The 16,308-nt window shown below is 54.3% G+C and overlaps 2 protein-coding genes across 2 annotated transcripts; both read left to right on the top strand.

Annotated features, from left to right (window-relative positions):
* Positions 1-4,369: 4,369 nt before the first annotated feature.
* Positions 4,370-8,318, top strand: EMH_0059240 (uncharacterized protein; the record flags this gene model as incomplete). Its single annotated transcript, XM_013501200.1, has 8 exons — positions 4,370-4,405; positions 4,563-5,490; positions 5,704-5,853; positions 6,256-6,354; positions 6,870-6,940; positions 7,047-7,134; positions 7,907-8,073; positions 8,214-8,318. 8 exons carry the CDS (start codon positions 4,370-4,372, stop codon positions 8,316-8,318), a joined length of 1,644 nt encoding a protein of 547 aa, XP_013356654.1.
* A 122-nt stretch (positions 8,319-8,440) lies between these two features.
* On the top strand, positions 8,441-15,977 carry EMH_0059130 (uncharacterized protein; the record flags this gene model as incomplete). The annotated part of the gene is made up of 3 exons (XM_013501199.1): positions 8,441-10,195; positions 10,395-13,236; positions 13,351-15,977. 3 exons carry the CDS (start codon positions 8,441-8,443, stop codon positions 15,975-15,977), a joined length of 7,224 nt encoding a protein of 2,407 aa, XP_013356653.1.
* Positions 15,978-16,308: the final 331 nt, after the last annotated feature.

Raw genomic sequence — 16,308 nt, 5'->3', positions numbered from 1 at the left:
TTGATGTGCGTAAACTCGTGGTGCTGCTGCTGCTGGCGTTGCTACCGTCCCCGTTGCTGCTGCGATTGCTGCGATCACATGCGCCGTGTGTGCTTTCTTCGATCCTAACGATACAGACTCTCCTCCCGCTAATGCCGCTGTTACTGCAGCCTTCAGTGTTGCTGGCAGTGTTGCTGCTGATGTTCCAGCCCACGCTGGTGCTGCCGCTGCCCTGCTGCTCTGAGCGCACTGCGCCGATGAAGTAGGATTATCCAGTGTTGCTGCTGCTGCTTTAGCCGTCTGTATTTAAGTTCCCATACAGTGCAGCTACAGCACCAGCATCAGCAGCAGTAGGAAGCGCCTTGCTGCTGCTGGTTCCCGTCTGAGAACAACCGCGCTCTCGACCCCCCCCCCCCAAGNGCGCCTTGCTGCTGCTGGTTCCCGTCTGAGAACAACCGCGCTCTCGACCCCCCCCCCAAGCAAAAGGAGCAGCAGCAGCAGCGGAGAATTGCCGGAAAGTACGGCCTACGATTCGGGAAAAAGCCAAAAACAAGATTGAAACGAAAACGGAGTTATATTTCAGAGCGGAAAATGGGCAGCAGCTTCAGCAGCAGTTGCTGCTGAAAATGCAGCAAGGCCACAGCACGGCGAGCCGGAGGACTCCGGCTTCTTAAACGACAGAAATAGTCACCTTGGCGGTGCGTTGTGTCGTTTTTAGCATAGATGAAGCCTCTCGATAAGCTTCTTAAAAGAGATGTTGCTGCTGCTCCGGGCGCAGCAGCTGCAGCTGCTGCTGCCACGAGGCAGCAGGAGGAAGCAGAGATGACGAAGAGTGAAGAGGAAGAGGATACAAAAAAGATCCTCTTTGGGCTAGTTTGTTTGAGTGTATGTAAAGTCTGCTGCGTTTCAGCCAAAAAAGCCGTGGCTACCGCCGCTGCTGCTGCTGCGTTGCAGCAACGAGGCGCTGGTGTTGCTGCTGCCGGCTGCTGTTGGCGCCGTTGCTTGCTAACAGCAAAACAATACTGCTGCTGCCGTGTCCTCCCTCATCCCTCCAAGTTAACCTACAGCAGCAGCCGCTACAAGCCCAGCACGAGCCAGCATTGACAGCAGCAAAAGCCGCTTCGTCGTTTCTGCTGCTTCTGCTGTCCTGGGCAGTGCAGTAGTTGCAAGGACAGTTGCTGGTTCCGTTGCGTCAGCTGTCTCTCCTCCAACACTTTATTTCACAGGAGCCAACAGGATAAATTTGCTGCTCAAATACTCGCTGAGAAACCCCAAAAGAGTTAAGTTAAGGAACTATTGCTGCTGGGCTTGTGTCCCTGGGGTGGTTGCAGCAGCTGCAGGCGTCGGCGTGCATCTTGCGTACGTGTCCGGGTTTCTTGTTTGTTTGCTTTTGAATCTGAAAATACATTATTCCACATTTTAGGGCAATCTAGAGCCTCCGGAGTTTGAGACATAACAAGAGGTGGCCCTTTAAATTTCGCTCTAGAGACTGGGCACCCTTGTTATCCGTGATCACCAGACAGGGTAGGTTCCTTGCGTATTTGCTGCCCATATGCGGCTTCTAAGCTCGGTTATTCCAGTGACTTTGGGAACATTTACCGCTTACCTGTGAGCATATCAACCTAAGAGACGGGTTTTCAGCTCCAATAACAACTGCGTGAGAGTCACCTGCGGGGCTGGGAGCTGCTACGGTGTACCTGCAGCGCTAAGAGAACGCATACAGTGGAAACAACAAGCCATCACTGTGAGTTTGTCTTTTCTGCCCCTCACGGGGCCTCTTTCCCTCACACAAGCAGAGAGGCATCGCCTTGCCACTGGACTGCGTCTCGAACTGCATTTCAGTGCAATTTAGACTGACACAGTGACCGTATAGGGAGGCCAAACGAAAAAGCGGTCCAAGAGCGCAGCAGCAGAAGCTACAAAATCTGGTGCTGCAGTTTCTGCTGGAGCTGTTGCTGCAGCTGCAGTTGCTGCTCCTGTCCCCGCTACGTTCCACTGGTTCCGAGTTATTTTGGTGCCGATGCGGGTAGTGCTGCGCCCGTGGTTGCGCCTTGAAAACAAAGGAGCCCCAAGCTCTGATCTGCCTGCGACCTGCCTGTCAGTGCTTCCTTCTTGGATGGCATATAATGGCATATAGGCAAGGGGTCTTAAGGCGGCGGCGCAAGAAATGCTCGAGGCCTGAGAAGGCTTACAGCCAACTATGGGGTGGCGCAGGCGCTGGTTTCCTCTGTGGGGAGCCACGCTGGCCTGCCCTGTGGCGTTGAAGCTGGTATTTCAGCGTAAATACAGTTCTGCGGTTGCAGCTTCGCAGAGGATGGTGAAGAGCCGAGAGTGGCACACTTCTGTGCCTCCTACGCAACCACAGCACCCAGTACACTTGCGTTCTGCAGCTGCTCTTCTCAAAAGCGGTTGCATGGATCCCTTTAGCTGTAATTTGTAGTTATTTTCACGGCTCTAATGGGGTTCTGGTCTTCGCTGGGGCTGGCAATTGCTACTGCTCAAATTGCAGCAGCTGCTTTCAGATGCTTCTGCTTTGCCTAGCGCCCGTCCAGCTGCATAGGTGCTGCAGCTCAGCGGTGCAGTTCTCGAGCTATGGATTTTGTGGTGCAGGATGTGCGGTAGCGGCAAGCAGAAAATACGTCGTCCGTCGTTGCTGTGTTTCGGTCACCACCGTAGTCAGTGTCAGCGATTTATATAAGCGTTGAAGCCCCCACAGCAGGACCTGCTGCCGCTACACGGGCAGCAACAAAGGGTGATACTTCTGGAGTAACGGTAGCACGGGCAGCAAATAATTCGCAGCCAACAGCAGCAAGCCAACTACTCTAGGGCTCGAACTGTCCAGCGTGCGTCCGTGTGGTGGGCTGTTGCTGTAACCAAATAAAAAAGAATGCCTCTGCCTTTTCAGCTACCCCAACACTTGGTGCTGTTGCTGCTGTTTCGGGCCCTAGAGGCGGTGCTGCTGCAGCTTTTGCCGCCAACTATCATGCAAACGCCACTGGGGTGACTACAGACGAAGTGCTAAACGACAAACCCACAACGACGAAGTATCCATGAGAATGCGCGTCTCCAGCTGATGTTGTTTCTCAACGGAGTTCGCTAGAGCTGCTGCACTAGCAGTTTTGCAGCAGGGACGCGCGTTGCAGAGTTGGCCAATGCTGGCGTTAGAGTGTCTACGCATCAGCTGAGGTGCTATTCGTCATCTCATCCATCTGAATATCATGTGTATGAAGAGTTCACTCCCACCTGTAGCAAATCTTTAATCTTTGACAATCCGCAGAAGGATACTTTAGTGGGGCCCAAGCCTAGCATGTGGCACTAGGCGGGTAAACCAGCACGTATGTCTTTTACAACTCCAATGTCTTCATAAAGCTTGGGTCCAACATATGAAAGTTTTATTAAACGTTTTATTTGGAGACATGACATGCAGAGCCACACTCGTCTTCTTTCCATACTGGTAGCCGGTTCCAGTAATGCTACAAAAGTGCTCCCGTGGCTGTGCACGATGCCGCGACTGTCGTTCGGCCCATCCGACTTGTAGTTACGTTCACAATTGTGTGCTAATATGCAAAGAAGACTAAAGATACCCCGAGAGAAGCGAAGAATGAGAGCAGTAAGCCGTTCCTTGAGCTGCGGGCTGAGCCCAACCAGAGCAGCTCGAGGCAGCAGCCGAACTTCGGCTAGGCGTGCGGCGCAATCACGTGCAGGTTTTTTCTTCCAGTTAGCTCTAGAGCATTTTGCAGACGGTATGGTGAGAAAGGATCAACGGTTTTTCTCTTGCTACCTCGTGGTACAACAAGCCTCATCGAAGCCCGTCGAATACGTGCTGGCGTGGACCACTGGTCCAATCGCTAGCGGCTTCTGAGTGTCTGCCATATCCACCCTGTCTTCATTTCTTCTCCTTTTCTCTTTTTAAACTTTTCGCCTTTATTTTAAGCTGCATAGATCTCCTGAATTTGCGTTGCAGCCCTAACTCTGGGCGCCACGTCTGGATGCACTTTCACGGCTTGCAGCATCCTTAGGCATAGCATGCGACAAGCCGCCACTTTCACCGCCTTTTGTGCTTATTAGGAACCATGGTGACCCACTCTTTATACCCATAGCCACCCTGCCATTCACCGTTTGTGCAGGGCAAGGAGGTAGAGAGAAGGACGGGAGGATCTCTGATCTCCTTTCCGTCTGCTGTTCTTTGCATTTGCGAACTTGAGTTGTGTCTCCCCTACTTTCAGCCGCATTGATATCCTATCTCAGCATTGAGATTTTTAAGCTCATCAACATGGGGACGTCCGTCGAGAAAAAGCCGTCAAGCACTGAGAGGCCCCTGTCGCGGCCTTCTTCCAGAAGAACTGGGAGGACTGCCGACGCCCAGGGGCCCTCCTACCGCCAGAGCAAAATGGCACAGCCCAAATCTCTAAGGAGTCAGAGAATGGTGAGCCACCCTTAAACCTTCAGATTATGGAGGAAGCCATCTCCTTCACGCACGAGAAATTCAACGCCCTCCTGCCTCTGTTGGTCATGGCTTTAACTGTTAATGCTGCTTTTGCAAGTTACATGCTCTCAATTTTGCTTGTTTTGCGGCGTTTCAGAAGCGGCCGGAGGAGGCTCGAGGGGATAGCGTAGCGGCTCAGCGGATGGGACTCTCCCCTTCCTCGCCAAGAGGAGAGAAGCGCGACTCTTCGAGCGAGGGCAAAGGTCCTCCGTCTCGCGCTCTCAGCAGCAAGATTACACCGGGGGGGAAGCCGCAAAAGGAATCTGCAGTTGCGGACTGCGCGAACAAGGCAGATGCGGGTCCTGCAGAGGGCCACCAAACTCCAAGGGAAAGCCAGCAGCCTCCTCATGACGGGAGCTCCAGCCGCGGGGACAGCCACGCAGATGAACCGTCTCTCTGTCCTCCTAGGGACAGGGCCCAGGAAGTCTGTGAGTCGTCTTCTCCTCAAGGTTCCTCAGGAGAGGTGAAATCACCCCACAGGGATCCTCACTCGGGTCCAGGTTTAACACCTGTTGTTGCACTCGAGGCAAACCTTCAAAGACAGATAACTGAACTGATGCGGCAAAATGCCCTCCTGAGACAGGCCCTGTTAAAGCACATAAGCAGAGAGGAGCTTCTGTTTCTCTTGGCGTACAACACCACGATCGTCCCCAGCTACGCTGGAGACGAACAATCCCTGCAAGACCCCGCGCATACCCCACGGGACTCTACAGCTGCGGACGCCTCCACAACCGAACCAGAAAATAACGAAGGGGAAGAAGAGCAAAATGGCCGAACACGGAACATCGACCTACCCTGTGTGAAACAGTTTTTCATGGCGATGCAATGCTGTTCGCGGCCCCCCCATGAAGCCCCTGTCCCCAGTTCCCCTTTTAATTCCCTAACCACTTGTGAAGGAAACACAACCAGTATGGACTCAGATGGTTATTCCTCGATTGCTGTGGATTTCGATCCCTTCGGGATGCAAAAGGAAGATAAGGAGGAGGCGGAGACCCCGCCGGTAGAAGCTGACAGCCAAAAATCAAGTACCTATGCCATGTTGCTGTTGCTGCTGCTGCTGCTGTTGCTTTTGTTGCCATCTTGCCTTTGTCTGTATTAGGCCATCGTTGCTGCAGCAGCTGCTTCTTGAGCGCTTGTCGTGACCGGTGTTGCTGGCACTGCGTTGTTCCTCGTTTGCCAGCATTGTTTCTGCTGTTTTTGGAGCCAGTGGGGCGTTGTGTTCGAGTGTGTTGCTGCAGCCGTGCCTTCCTCTACAACATCTACAAATCCGCAGCGGCATGCCGTGGAAGGCGGCTCTCTTACGCCGCTGCCCACTCTTTGCGTAGGGCGTCCACCGCACCGGGCGACCTCCCTCGGAGCCCTGGACTCACCGTCCCCTGCCAAGCCCCGTGCAGCAAGGGGCTCGATGTTCTACCCTTCTAGCTACCGCCTGCCAACACTGCTGCCTCAAGCGCTCCCTAACCCCTTACGGTGGTGAGGCCCGTGTGCTGAGCGGTAGCAGGTCTGTGGGAACTCGACGCTGCTTCAAGGCAGGCGACGAGTCTGCAGGCGGGATCGACTGGTCTAAAGGTTCTGGTTCGATTACCACAGAGAGAGAGCTGCAGAAACCTTTTCTCTTCACGAAAGCAAGAAGGATGCACGCGATGTGATGGCACAGCCTTTGCTCCTGGATGGCCCAATACTTCTTCTTTGCCGCCTTCGGCTTCATCTTCGGCGCTCTCAACTGCATGTACATTTCCCATTAGCAAGAGAGTGCCAAAGAAGCGAGTCTTGGGTGCTGTCTTACTCAGGAGGAGCCTTTGAACTCACGCGAGTGGCAGCCTTGCGACAACCGCTGCACTCTGCAGGACGCGCCTCCTTTGGGGGAAGGGGCTGCATGGCCCTTAGAAGTGCGTTAGGGGCACATCGGATCGATCTTCCAGAGTACGCGTAGTCCGCTCCACCTCGTGAAGCTACGCGGACCACAAAAGAGAGGAAAGCCAGTATAGCGCAGTGCTGAAAGCTGGTGCAGGAACAGCTGCGGGGAGTACTAAACCTACACACAGAAATCGAGGCAAAGACGCAGGTGACGAGCAGCGCTGAATTGCTGGCTGGCGGCTCTTTGGCGACAGCCCCATCGAGAAGAAAGCTGCTCCAGAGGGCCTAGAACGGGCCGCAGCAGCAGCCGCAGCGTTTTCTCCAGTTTTTCCTCTACGCCGCGATAATCATTCCCAAGAGCAAGAGCAACAGCAGTAACGGGAGCACCGCGGGGGCCCTCAAACACTCAAGTCGGAGGAGGCATATCCAGACCCGAATATTCAGGATGTGGGTGAGCTCCCTATCGGTGCCTCCGAGTTCCGTAATTAATGTCATTTTCTAACAAGAACCTGTAATTAAGGGAAATATGGCGCAATGCGCCTTGCAGCTGTAGAGGAGGGAGAGACGAACACGGAAAAGGTCAAGGTGGCGGTAGAACTGAGGATTCGGATTTGGGAGGTGAAGGTGGTGGTAGACTTGAGTATTTGGATGCAGGTCTAATACTAGCACTAGTAATCCATCTGCAAGAATTTGTAGTTTGTCAATTAGCAAGTTCTGTGGCCAGGAGCATTCCATTGACTCGAAGCTGGATGCACTTTTTGCTAAAGCACGAGCAGCAAGAGCTGATGGCTACTTGTCAGCAGCTCGACTTAGCTGTGCGCCTCGTAGGCTGTTGCTTTTAGAGCAGTAGCAGCATGCACGGTGCTGATTGTGCACACAATATACATTGAAGGATGACTCCCGGCTGGGAGCATATCCGCTATTCTAACACTTCTCAATGTACGTGCAAGTTTTCTTACCTTCGCAGCTCTATAAATAAGGCAGCAAGCACTAGCAGAGATAAACCTGACAAGGCAGAAGCACCACCAGCACCAGAACAGAGGCAGCCAGCCAGCGGCGTCATGAGAGATGCAACGGTTTGTAACGACTCTCATGATTGAGCCGGCCCAGGCAGTGCTGCATGGTCTGCCGGAAGTTGGCACGTGTAGTTCTATTTGCGTGTAGGCTGCCTAGGAAGGGCGAAGTAGGTGTTCAACAATTTCGTATACAGTGTTGGTGCATGCAGTAAAGGATGCTTCGTTGCGCTTGCATGCGGGGTTGCCGTGGAGACTGGATGCACCGATATGCGTTGCAATTCATGTCTGGCCGCCTTCTTTCCCCCAGCCCTATGCCCTACGCCCGCAGCGCCCTGGACGACTGAGGGTTGCAGGAGAGACCAAATACTTTTGGAGAACTGTAATCTCGAGTATTTCGACTCTAGTGCAGCTCACCACACTCCCTTGACATTTCGTGGACTCTCGCTAAAGACAGCAAACAAAAGACGGACACCCGCTCGGCCTGCGCAACTGTAAATGTGCAGCCTCAACTTCCTTTTATTCCGCAAGACTCGTATTGGATAATATGCTGACTAACTGCCAACTGCAGAGCAAAACACTGTGCGCTCTGATGCGCGCTTCTTTACCCGCAGATCATCGCTGGTGTTCGTTGTCGTCGAGCTTGCAGCCTTTGTGGCACCTTACTGCGCCGCCGTATCCCCCAGAGATGAAGATATTTCCAATATGATTCCAGAGAAAGAACCGCAGCAACGCGAGGTAGGCAAGTACTGTGTAGGGGAATTTCGCTGGGGTTCCCTCACCGGCGGCGGGCGCAGCGCGATCAGGTTGAGATGTGTGCAGTTAAGGGGTTAAATGTGTGCAGAAACACCACCAACCAATGTTTTTTTCCCTTGTAGTTCCTCAAGATGGGCGGAACAGACCGCCGGGGATCTCCTGCGGGAGGAGGCTTCATTTGCTCGAGGGGTTCGATTGTGCTACCGCTCAGCGCAGCAGCTGCGTAGTAGGAGCGCACGCACTGGCCAGTTTGACACATCTTTTTGTTTTTTATGCCCGTGTAACTCACAAAGCTACAACACACTTCTTTTGATAAAGAGAGGAGCCATTCTTCCTCCCGTCTGGCCCAATGGCTAGGCGGAGCCCCCTGCGTGCCGATGGGCGGGGGGAGGCCAGAGAACTTGCGCAACAGAAACAGAGCCACAGAATCATGGGAGTCGAAACTCAGGTAGCGCGGGGAAGTGATGGCTCTGAGGCTTCCCCTTCAGGAGGCAGCGCGTGTTTAACACGGGGTTTTTACGTGACTCCTCAGTCTGCCTGCACAAGCTCGAGAGAAGCGGGACTGCTCATGAAGGAGCTGAGGAAGCACATGCAGGAGCAGAGGCAGCAGCAAGCAGCAGCAGCAACCCGTGCTGCTGCTGGTGAAGCCCTTATGTCCGTCAGAGACAAGCTGAGCAAGAAGACAGTAAGACCCTCTACGCTAAAGCTCGTAAGACATCCTCTCAACGAGGTGACACTTGTGCCAGCAGGAGCATCAACAGCAACAAAGCTGAAGTCGTCAGCAACGGCAAAAACACCAGATGAATTTGCGGGCAGTAACAGCACCAGCAGCAAGAAAGTAGAACTAGTTGATGTATCTATACAAGATAAGAATTTGGAGGAGCAGATATTGTGCGCCTGCCCAGATCTCAGAACTCTGCTGCGGCGTGGACTGACTCTCCTGGAATTTACAGAGGGGCTCGAACAACAGGAACAACAACAGGTGGCGCAGCAGCAGTCGCAGAAGCATCTTGAGGACCACACGACCTATCTGTTGGTCCGACGGGGTCTCCCCAAGTTTTTCGATTTCGATTGGGAGGCGCTCGCCTGCTTCTTTCTGCAAGCAATCTCGCAACAGCAGCAGGTAACACAGCAGCAGAAACATAAACAGCAACAGCAGCTGCAAACACAGCAGCAGCAGACACAGCAGCAGCAACATACACAGCAACAGCAACAGAAACAGCAACAACATACAAAGCAGCGACAGAAGCAGCAAAAGCACAACCAACAGCAGCAGCAGCGGCAACAACAAAAACAAGGACAGCAACAAAAGCAACGAGAGTGTATGGAGCAGCCCAACATCCAAATGCCACAGGAAGTAAAGGAGGTGGAGCAGCAGCAGGAGCCCCAAGGGAGACAGAAGGCGAGCCAGCAGGTCCAGAAGCCTGGGCAGCAGCAGCAGCAGCGGGGATACGGGGGGAAGCAGGTGCAGAGGCAAGCACAAGGGGCTGTCCCCTGCAGTGCATTAGATGTTGCCAATAAAATGTCTGACAACACGCTGATCTGGGCGCATCAATTATCATTGAGTCTCCTGCTTTCTTTCGGTACTCCCAGTGTAAGCGACGATGCAACCAGCAGCAGCAGCTGTAGCAGTGGGAGCTGTAGCAAAAGTACGACGGCGGGCTCGGTGGAAGTGTGGGCCCTAGAGAAGTTGAATGGAGAGGCTGCTCAAATCTCCTTCTGCAGCCAACTCAAAGCATGGGCGTGCTGCAGCAAGAATGTGTGCCTTCTTCTTCCTGCTGCTGCTGCTGCTGCGAGCAGCAGTAAGTACACTATGCCGGGAACAGACGCAGCTCGAGCTGCTGCGTCACATATGGGTGCGGATCTCCTGCAGCAACGGGGAGAGACAGAGCTGCATCTGCACGAACAGCCGAGCAGTGAGCAGCAGCTGCAGCAGCAGGCTAAGGAGCGACAGGCTGTTGAGTTGCTGCGGCGGCTTGGGGCTGACCGAGTTGTTTCGCAGCCCTTCTTGTTTGAAGAACACAGGCGCCACCCCCGAGAGCATTATGCTCTGCGGGTTGCTGCTGCCTGGCAGCAGCAACTGCAGCAGCTTGCACACTCAAAGGTACGTCGATACGCCGCCCTCAGCGTAGCAGTTTGCAGTCTTGTAAACAGCATCGGACAGTTGTCGTCATACGCAGGGCGGGCGGCGCCCCACTTGACTGTACGCCCGTAGGGCTGGGGTTGGTGGCATGGAGCAGGGGATTTGTTCAGGGCTTAGGGTTGAGGATTCAGGGTTTAGGGTTGAGGTTGTTTGGGCGTAGGATTTGCGTTTGACATATGGGTTTGGCGGAGGCTGTGCACAGGTCGAGGAGCTGCAGCAGCTGCTGCAAAGCCATACTCTGGTCGGCGAGCTGATAGATAGTGAGGAGAAGCAACACATCGTCCCTCCACCGAAACGACAGCAGCACCAGCACCGGAAGCAGAAGCAGCAGCAACAACAGCAGCAGCTAGGGCGTCAGCAGGAGGAGCGTCAGCAGAGTAAGGAGCAGCAGCAACAGCAGCAGAAGCAGCAGCAAGCGCACGCAGGGCGACTGGCGTTTTTTGCGTTGGTGCCCCATAAGTTGCAGTCTGAAGGCGTGGGTTTGTGTGAGCCTCCGTGCCTCAGCCCAGGCGTATCGTTGCCACTGCTTCAGTCTTTCGGTCTCGAGACAGCAACTGTAGTGGCACAGTTGCAGGCTGCGTCTCCTTCCGAGCTGCTGCTGCAGCTGCGTCAACTCGAGCGCCAGAGAGAAGAGTCATGTGCAGGCGATACCGAGGGGCTTGTCCTTTACTTCTGTAGGTGCAGCAGCAGCCGTGGCAACAGCAGCAGCAGCAACAACAGCAGTGATAGCAGCTTTTGTCAGGAGGGGTGCACCGTTGTGGCCCTTGCCAAGGCCAAAACAGCTTCCTACCGAATGCGCAGAAAGCTACGGGAGAGGCTGAAATGCTTGATACGGAGTTGCTGTTTCTGGGAAGCAACGGCAGCCGCGGCTGTTGCAGCAACAGCTGCTTGTCCTGCAGGAAGACCAACAGACAAAGAGGGAGGGGGGTCACATAATGTCTCTTGTGCTGTTCTCGAGGCATTTGCTGCTCCTGCGGGGGTTGAGGATGCAGAAAAGGCCTCTGGCAGCGGAGTCAAGGGGCAGTTAACTGCAGGCACAGCAGCAGAAAGAGTAGCGGCAGCCAAACTGGCTGCCGCAGAGGCAGCACTCCGTGCCCAGGTGGCCGCGATCGTTGGGATGTACTGGTGTAGCGCACTTGAAGGTGAACTGAGCCGTTTTGGCAGTATGCTCTGGTCTTGTGTGCACCAGGGATCCTCTTCACTTCTGATCAGTGAAGTCCTGAGGCTACAGAACCGACAAGCAGCAAAGCAGGTGCTGCCGAAGCAGCTGCAACGGCTGGACTTTGACAGTTTAGTAACGGAGGAGAGCGCTCATTTCAGGAGGGCGGCAGCATTTGCATGCTCTCTCTCTGCCGCGCTGCTGCTGGCGCTGAGGTGCCTCCCAGACCCACAGAACGTGTCTCTGCTCTGGCAGAAACAACAGAGTTCGCACAAGCTGCAGCTGCAGAAAGAGCAGCAGGAACAACTAGGGACGTGCAACTTCGGTGGCGTTCAGCTACAGAAAGACATATCTTTTCTGCAGGACCTTATTCATGGGCCAGTAAGGCAGGAGAAATTAATGTTTTCCGGTTGCCTTTTCCGGTTTCTACTGGGCTATGTTGACTTGCGCTTCTTAGACTTCATGGCAGACAGCAGAGCCTTCGCTGCTGTCGCTGGTGCCCCTAAGAGCTGGGTAGCCCCTTCGCGGGAGCTGCTGACGCAACTGCAACGGGTAAACAGCAGCAGCAGGGGCATACACGGTAGCCTGCCCTTCGATCTCGTCAGAATGGCAGACCTGCAGTATGCTGGCGCCGCAGTTTTGGAGCAACTGCAGGGGAACGACGACAAATGCTCGAAGGGTCGCACACGGAAACAGGGGAAGCATCTGCGGCAGCAGCATCAGCAGCACGTGCAAATAAACGAGCTACGAAGGACGCTGCAGCCGCTCACCATATGCATCGTGGCTCCTCCTTTGCTGTTGACTGCTGATCAATATCAAGAACTACAACAGGTTTGCCTTGGTCGTGGCTGCCGCTTGCTGCTGCGTCACAGGGCATGCGCTACTGCTTGCTGTTGTTGCTGTCTTCATGACTCCAGGAGCTTTTGTGACGTCAGTGCAAAGGCAGCTGCCTCCGCTGTCGCCGCAGATAACTGTTTTTCCGCGTCGTTGGTTGTAGCGTTAGGCGTCGATCCGCATGGCAGCCGTATGGCCTTAAAGAGGCTTCACCAGCTGCTGGAACAGCAGCAGGTGGAGAACCAGCACTCAGGGGAGCAACGAAGCTGGGACGGCATAGCTTTAGTCAGCCAGAATGGTGTCATTGAAGGGCTGCGGCCCTGTGTTCCAAAGAAGGGAGTGTCCAGCGGTTCCTCGACGAAGGCAAACCGTTTCCTTGCGGCGGATGCTGCAGTGGGGAAAGCCATATTACAAGCAGGGAGCACAGCTATCGCAGAAGGCATTCTTGCTCTGGCTTCGAAGTCCTGCAACGCGGAGAAGCTGCAGGCCGCGTGCGGCACCGCCACGGAAACTCAACACGCAACTCAAGACCTTCAGGCGCCTTTGCAGGCTGCGATTAATATTTTGGGCGGCCGCCCTCCCTGCATTCGGCTTTCGTCTTCGCTCCTGACGACAGAACGTGGTGAGCCGGAATACGGTAATTGGCAGCGGGCACTTGAACAAGTTGCTGCTGCAGTTCAGGGTGTGAAGCACACCGCATCCTACGACTCACATTCACCAGCACAGAACCGCCCGAAGGCACCTTTAGGACCTTCCCACGCAGCCGCCTCCTCCAGTGGGCACCAGCGTGCAGAGGCAGGCTTCGTTGATGACCGCTGTAAAGTGATGGGCACCTTCACCGACGCCGCCTGGCTCTCCCTGGAGCCTTCGCCAGCTGCCTCTGTGGTGGCACTGCTGCCAGTAGGCCTCCCTGGTAGCGGAAAGACGACAGTGGTGCTGGAAGCTCTGCGCCCTGCGCTTAGACAAGAGTTCATTTCCAGGAACACCTTCTCCGTTGGAGGAGTTACTGGTGAGATCCATAGGATTTGGTCCACAGTTTACGCTGTAGGTTTTGCTTCCATTGAGTGCTGATCGGAACATAACCGTGGTTTTTGCGCTATGTTTCTGCCTTAACTCCTTGCAGGTCTCGTTTTGTGGGAGGGAAGGCCTCCGCTCTCCGCAGGGAGAATGGACAAGGTACCAACAACAGAAGCAGCTGCAGCAGGAACTGCAAGTGCAACAGTGACGAAGACCACGGCTTCAGTGGCAGCAGCAACAACAACCGCAGCGGCAGGGGTGGCAGCAGCAGTGGCAGCAACGCCAGCGCCGTTGGAGTCTGTCTTCGATTGTGTTTGCCTTTTAAGTTCTGACGAATTTACGGGGGAAGCGTTGCGTTCCCTGGGGTACAACGCCCCTACTGGCTCACTCTATGAGCTGTGTTTTGAGGAAGCAACAAGGGCAGGCCCAGCAGCTAGGGCTCGGCTTAACTCCCCTTATCGTCAGGGGGACATTGGCAGCCTTTCCTCTTTGCATTTGGATGAGAAGACGATGAAGGCAGCAATTGCAGAGGGCAGGGGGAGGTTGAGAACTTCCCTTAATGACTTTTTCACACACTTGACGGAAACGATCGTGAATCGGTTCTTGAACGAACAGCAAAACCAGCAGGAAATGAAGGACAAGGGATCTTCTGCCGCGGCAGGTTCTTGGCGTCCCCTGCGCGTTTTTGTTGTGGTGGACAGAAACCATCCCCCCAACGCCGTGAGCGGCCGATTTTACGAGGTGGAGAGTTTGCTGCATGCGCTTCAGTCGACAGTCTTAATGCGTTGTGGAGCGCGGGTGAAAGTTGCGACTGCAGCGCTGCTGCTGCCTCCTGATGTGGCTCAAGGCGGATATCCGGTGCTCTTGAGGCAGCCCGGCGGATGCTCCAAGCCACGCAGCATCACATGGAACTATCCTTGGTCCGTCAAAGTTGTTCTACGCTGTATGTACAGGGTGCTGTGCCGCGGCAACCATGCGACGCTCGCCGGGGGAAGGCAATGCCGTTCTACACCATTGGCGGGGCTCGCTGACAGCTCCTCTGATTCAGATGTTGCACAAGATGTGAAGGCCCTACATATATGTCTCTCATTCCTTTCTTGCTTCAAAGGATATTGCAATATCTACGACTTCTTGCGCATACACCCCAGCGTCACCCACGTTCTGCAGCTCCAAACAGTGCTGCCTATTCAGCAACAACAGCAGCAAGAGCACTATCAGCAGGAGAACCAGCAGTTGCAGGATCAAGAGCAACTTCTTCTCAGAGCCCTTTCCACCCTGAAACCGTTTAGTGAACCGCCAAAGAACGAGTGTGTGTACATGGCTCTTGCAGCAAGTCTGAGGCAATACCCCCCAGAGGGTCCAGTATCTGGCGAGTCTCAGGCGAACCAGCTGGCCAGCGTTCGTCGTTGCGCAAGTGAACTATTGCAGCGCGTTGATTCTCTGTTCACTGCGATGGAGGAGCCAATGCAAGAGCGCGGCCAGCTGCTACAGCATCAGCTACAACAGCCACAACACCAGCAACAACAAGGATACCGACAGGAGCGCCATCATCACGATATGGTGCCTCTCTGTGGCAGAATACAGCAACCTCAAGGATACGTAGACCGCGTGGCACCGAAAAAGGGCCACATGACGTCGTACAAGGCAGATACCCCTCCCGTGTTCAACTTAACACTAAAGCTACCTACTTACTTTCGCGTTTTTCTGGGGGCGGAGAAAGAGGCGCTTTCCTCGCTCACTGAACAGCTAATGGCAGCGGCGCGGAGTTCCGGGGCCACCTCTTTTCCTTCCGTGGCAGACATCTGCAGGAACCTGAAGCCCGTTGACAGCCCCCACGTAACGACATTTTTTTTGGGTGGAGGAACGCTGAAGGCGAACCGGGGAGAGATTGAGGCTGCGAACGAATGGCTGGACAAACAGTTTTCCTCTGCCTCTATACACGACTTGTCTTGTAAGGATCCCACCAGCCAGAGTAATTCTTCGTATTCTTCTTTTTCTCCCCGCATTCTCCTTCTGCACGAGCTGTTGGCGTCGCGGAGACAAATCAACCTCTATTTCAAATTTCAGACGACTCATCTGCTTCTCACTGATATCGGCTTGGCCTGCGCAGCACTAACCCCTCTCTCTCCAGTTCTACCGCTGGCAGAGCCTCCTCCACCCCAGACATCCTCCGGAAAGACATCCATAGGGGGCAGCACTTTTTTAACGGAACCTCTCTCCGGGGAGCCGGTTGGTTGCCTTGCGACTTCGCTGGAGATCGACGCTGGTGTAGGGAAATGCGGGCCTTCCTGCGCTGTATGCGGGCCTCACGAAGTGAACCGGGCACCGTCGGGTTCGCATCCCTTGTGCATGGCTGCAAATCACTATGCGCATGTCACCCTTGGCCTTTCTGGAGACGCAACAGCAGTGATGTCCAACGATGCGATAGCAGCGGCAGACATGGCCATATTACAAGGCATAAGGGAGAAGAAGTTGAGGGCGGACACTCCTAGACCTTTCCGCACGAGCGGCCCACGCAATAAAGTAGGCGTCCCTGAAGATGTAGCAAAGTGCCGTGCTGCTAACGATGCGTACCAAAATCTAAATTGTTATTCAGTAGGAGACAGCGATGACCCACAAGAGCTCATCGTTTTCACAGGGGTGCCCATAAAGGGCAGGCGCTCCCGCTTATGGGTTTGGTCCTTACCACCCGAGGCACAGGAGGAGCTTGAGGGACCCTTGCAAGCTTGTTAAGCAGGAACATGGACTTCATCTGAGATGTACCAGCACCAAAGAGTTTGTAGGGCAACAAGGACGACGCATGTTCCCCTCGGGGATCCGAAGCTGCTTCCGTTTCTTCTTTGCAATTTTTTCGTTTCTTCTTTGCTACTGGAATTTTCCCGCTTGTTCTCAACCGTTTTCCTTTCGAAAAACGGCCACAACTGATTCACAGTGTAAATGCATCAGACCACAGACCAAAGACTTTTTTTTCCGGTTGGAACCCTGCTACCAGGATGTTGCATTAGTGTGATCTGGCAAAGGGTCAATCGCTATTCATAGTGAGTATCTATAGCTGTGTTACTGC

Source organism: Eimeria mitis, genomic scaffold (genome assembly GCF_000499745.2).
Source record: "Eimeria mitis Houghton genomic scaffold, Emh_scaff65, whole genome shotgun sequence".
Taxonomy (NCBI): domain Eukaryota; phylum Apicomplexa; class Conoidasida; order Eucoccidiorida; family Eimeriidae; genus Eimeria; species Eimeria mitis.
This window is presented reverse-complemented; position numbering and strand designations above follow the sequence as displayed.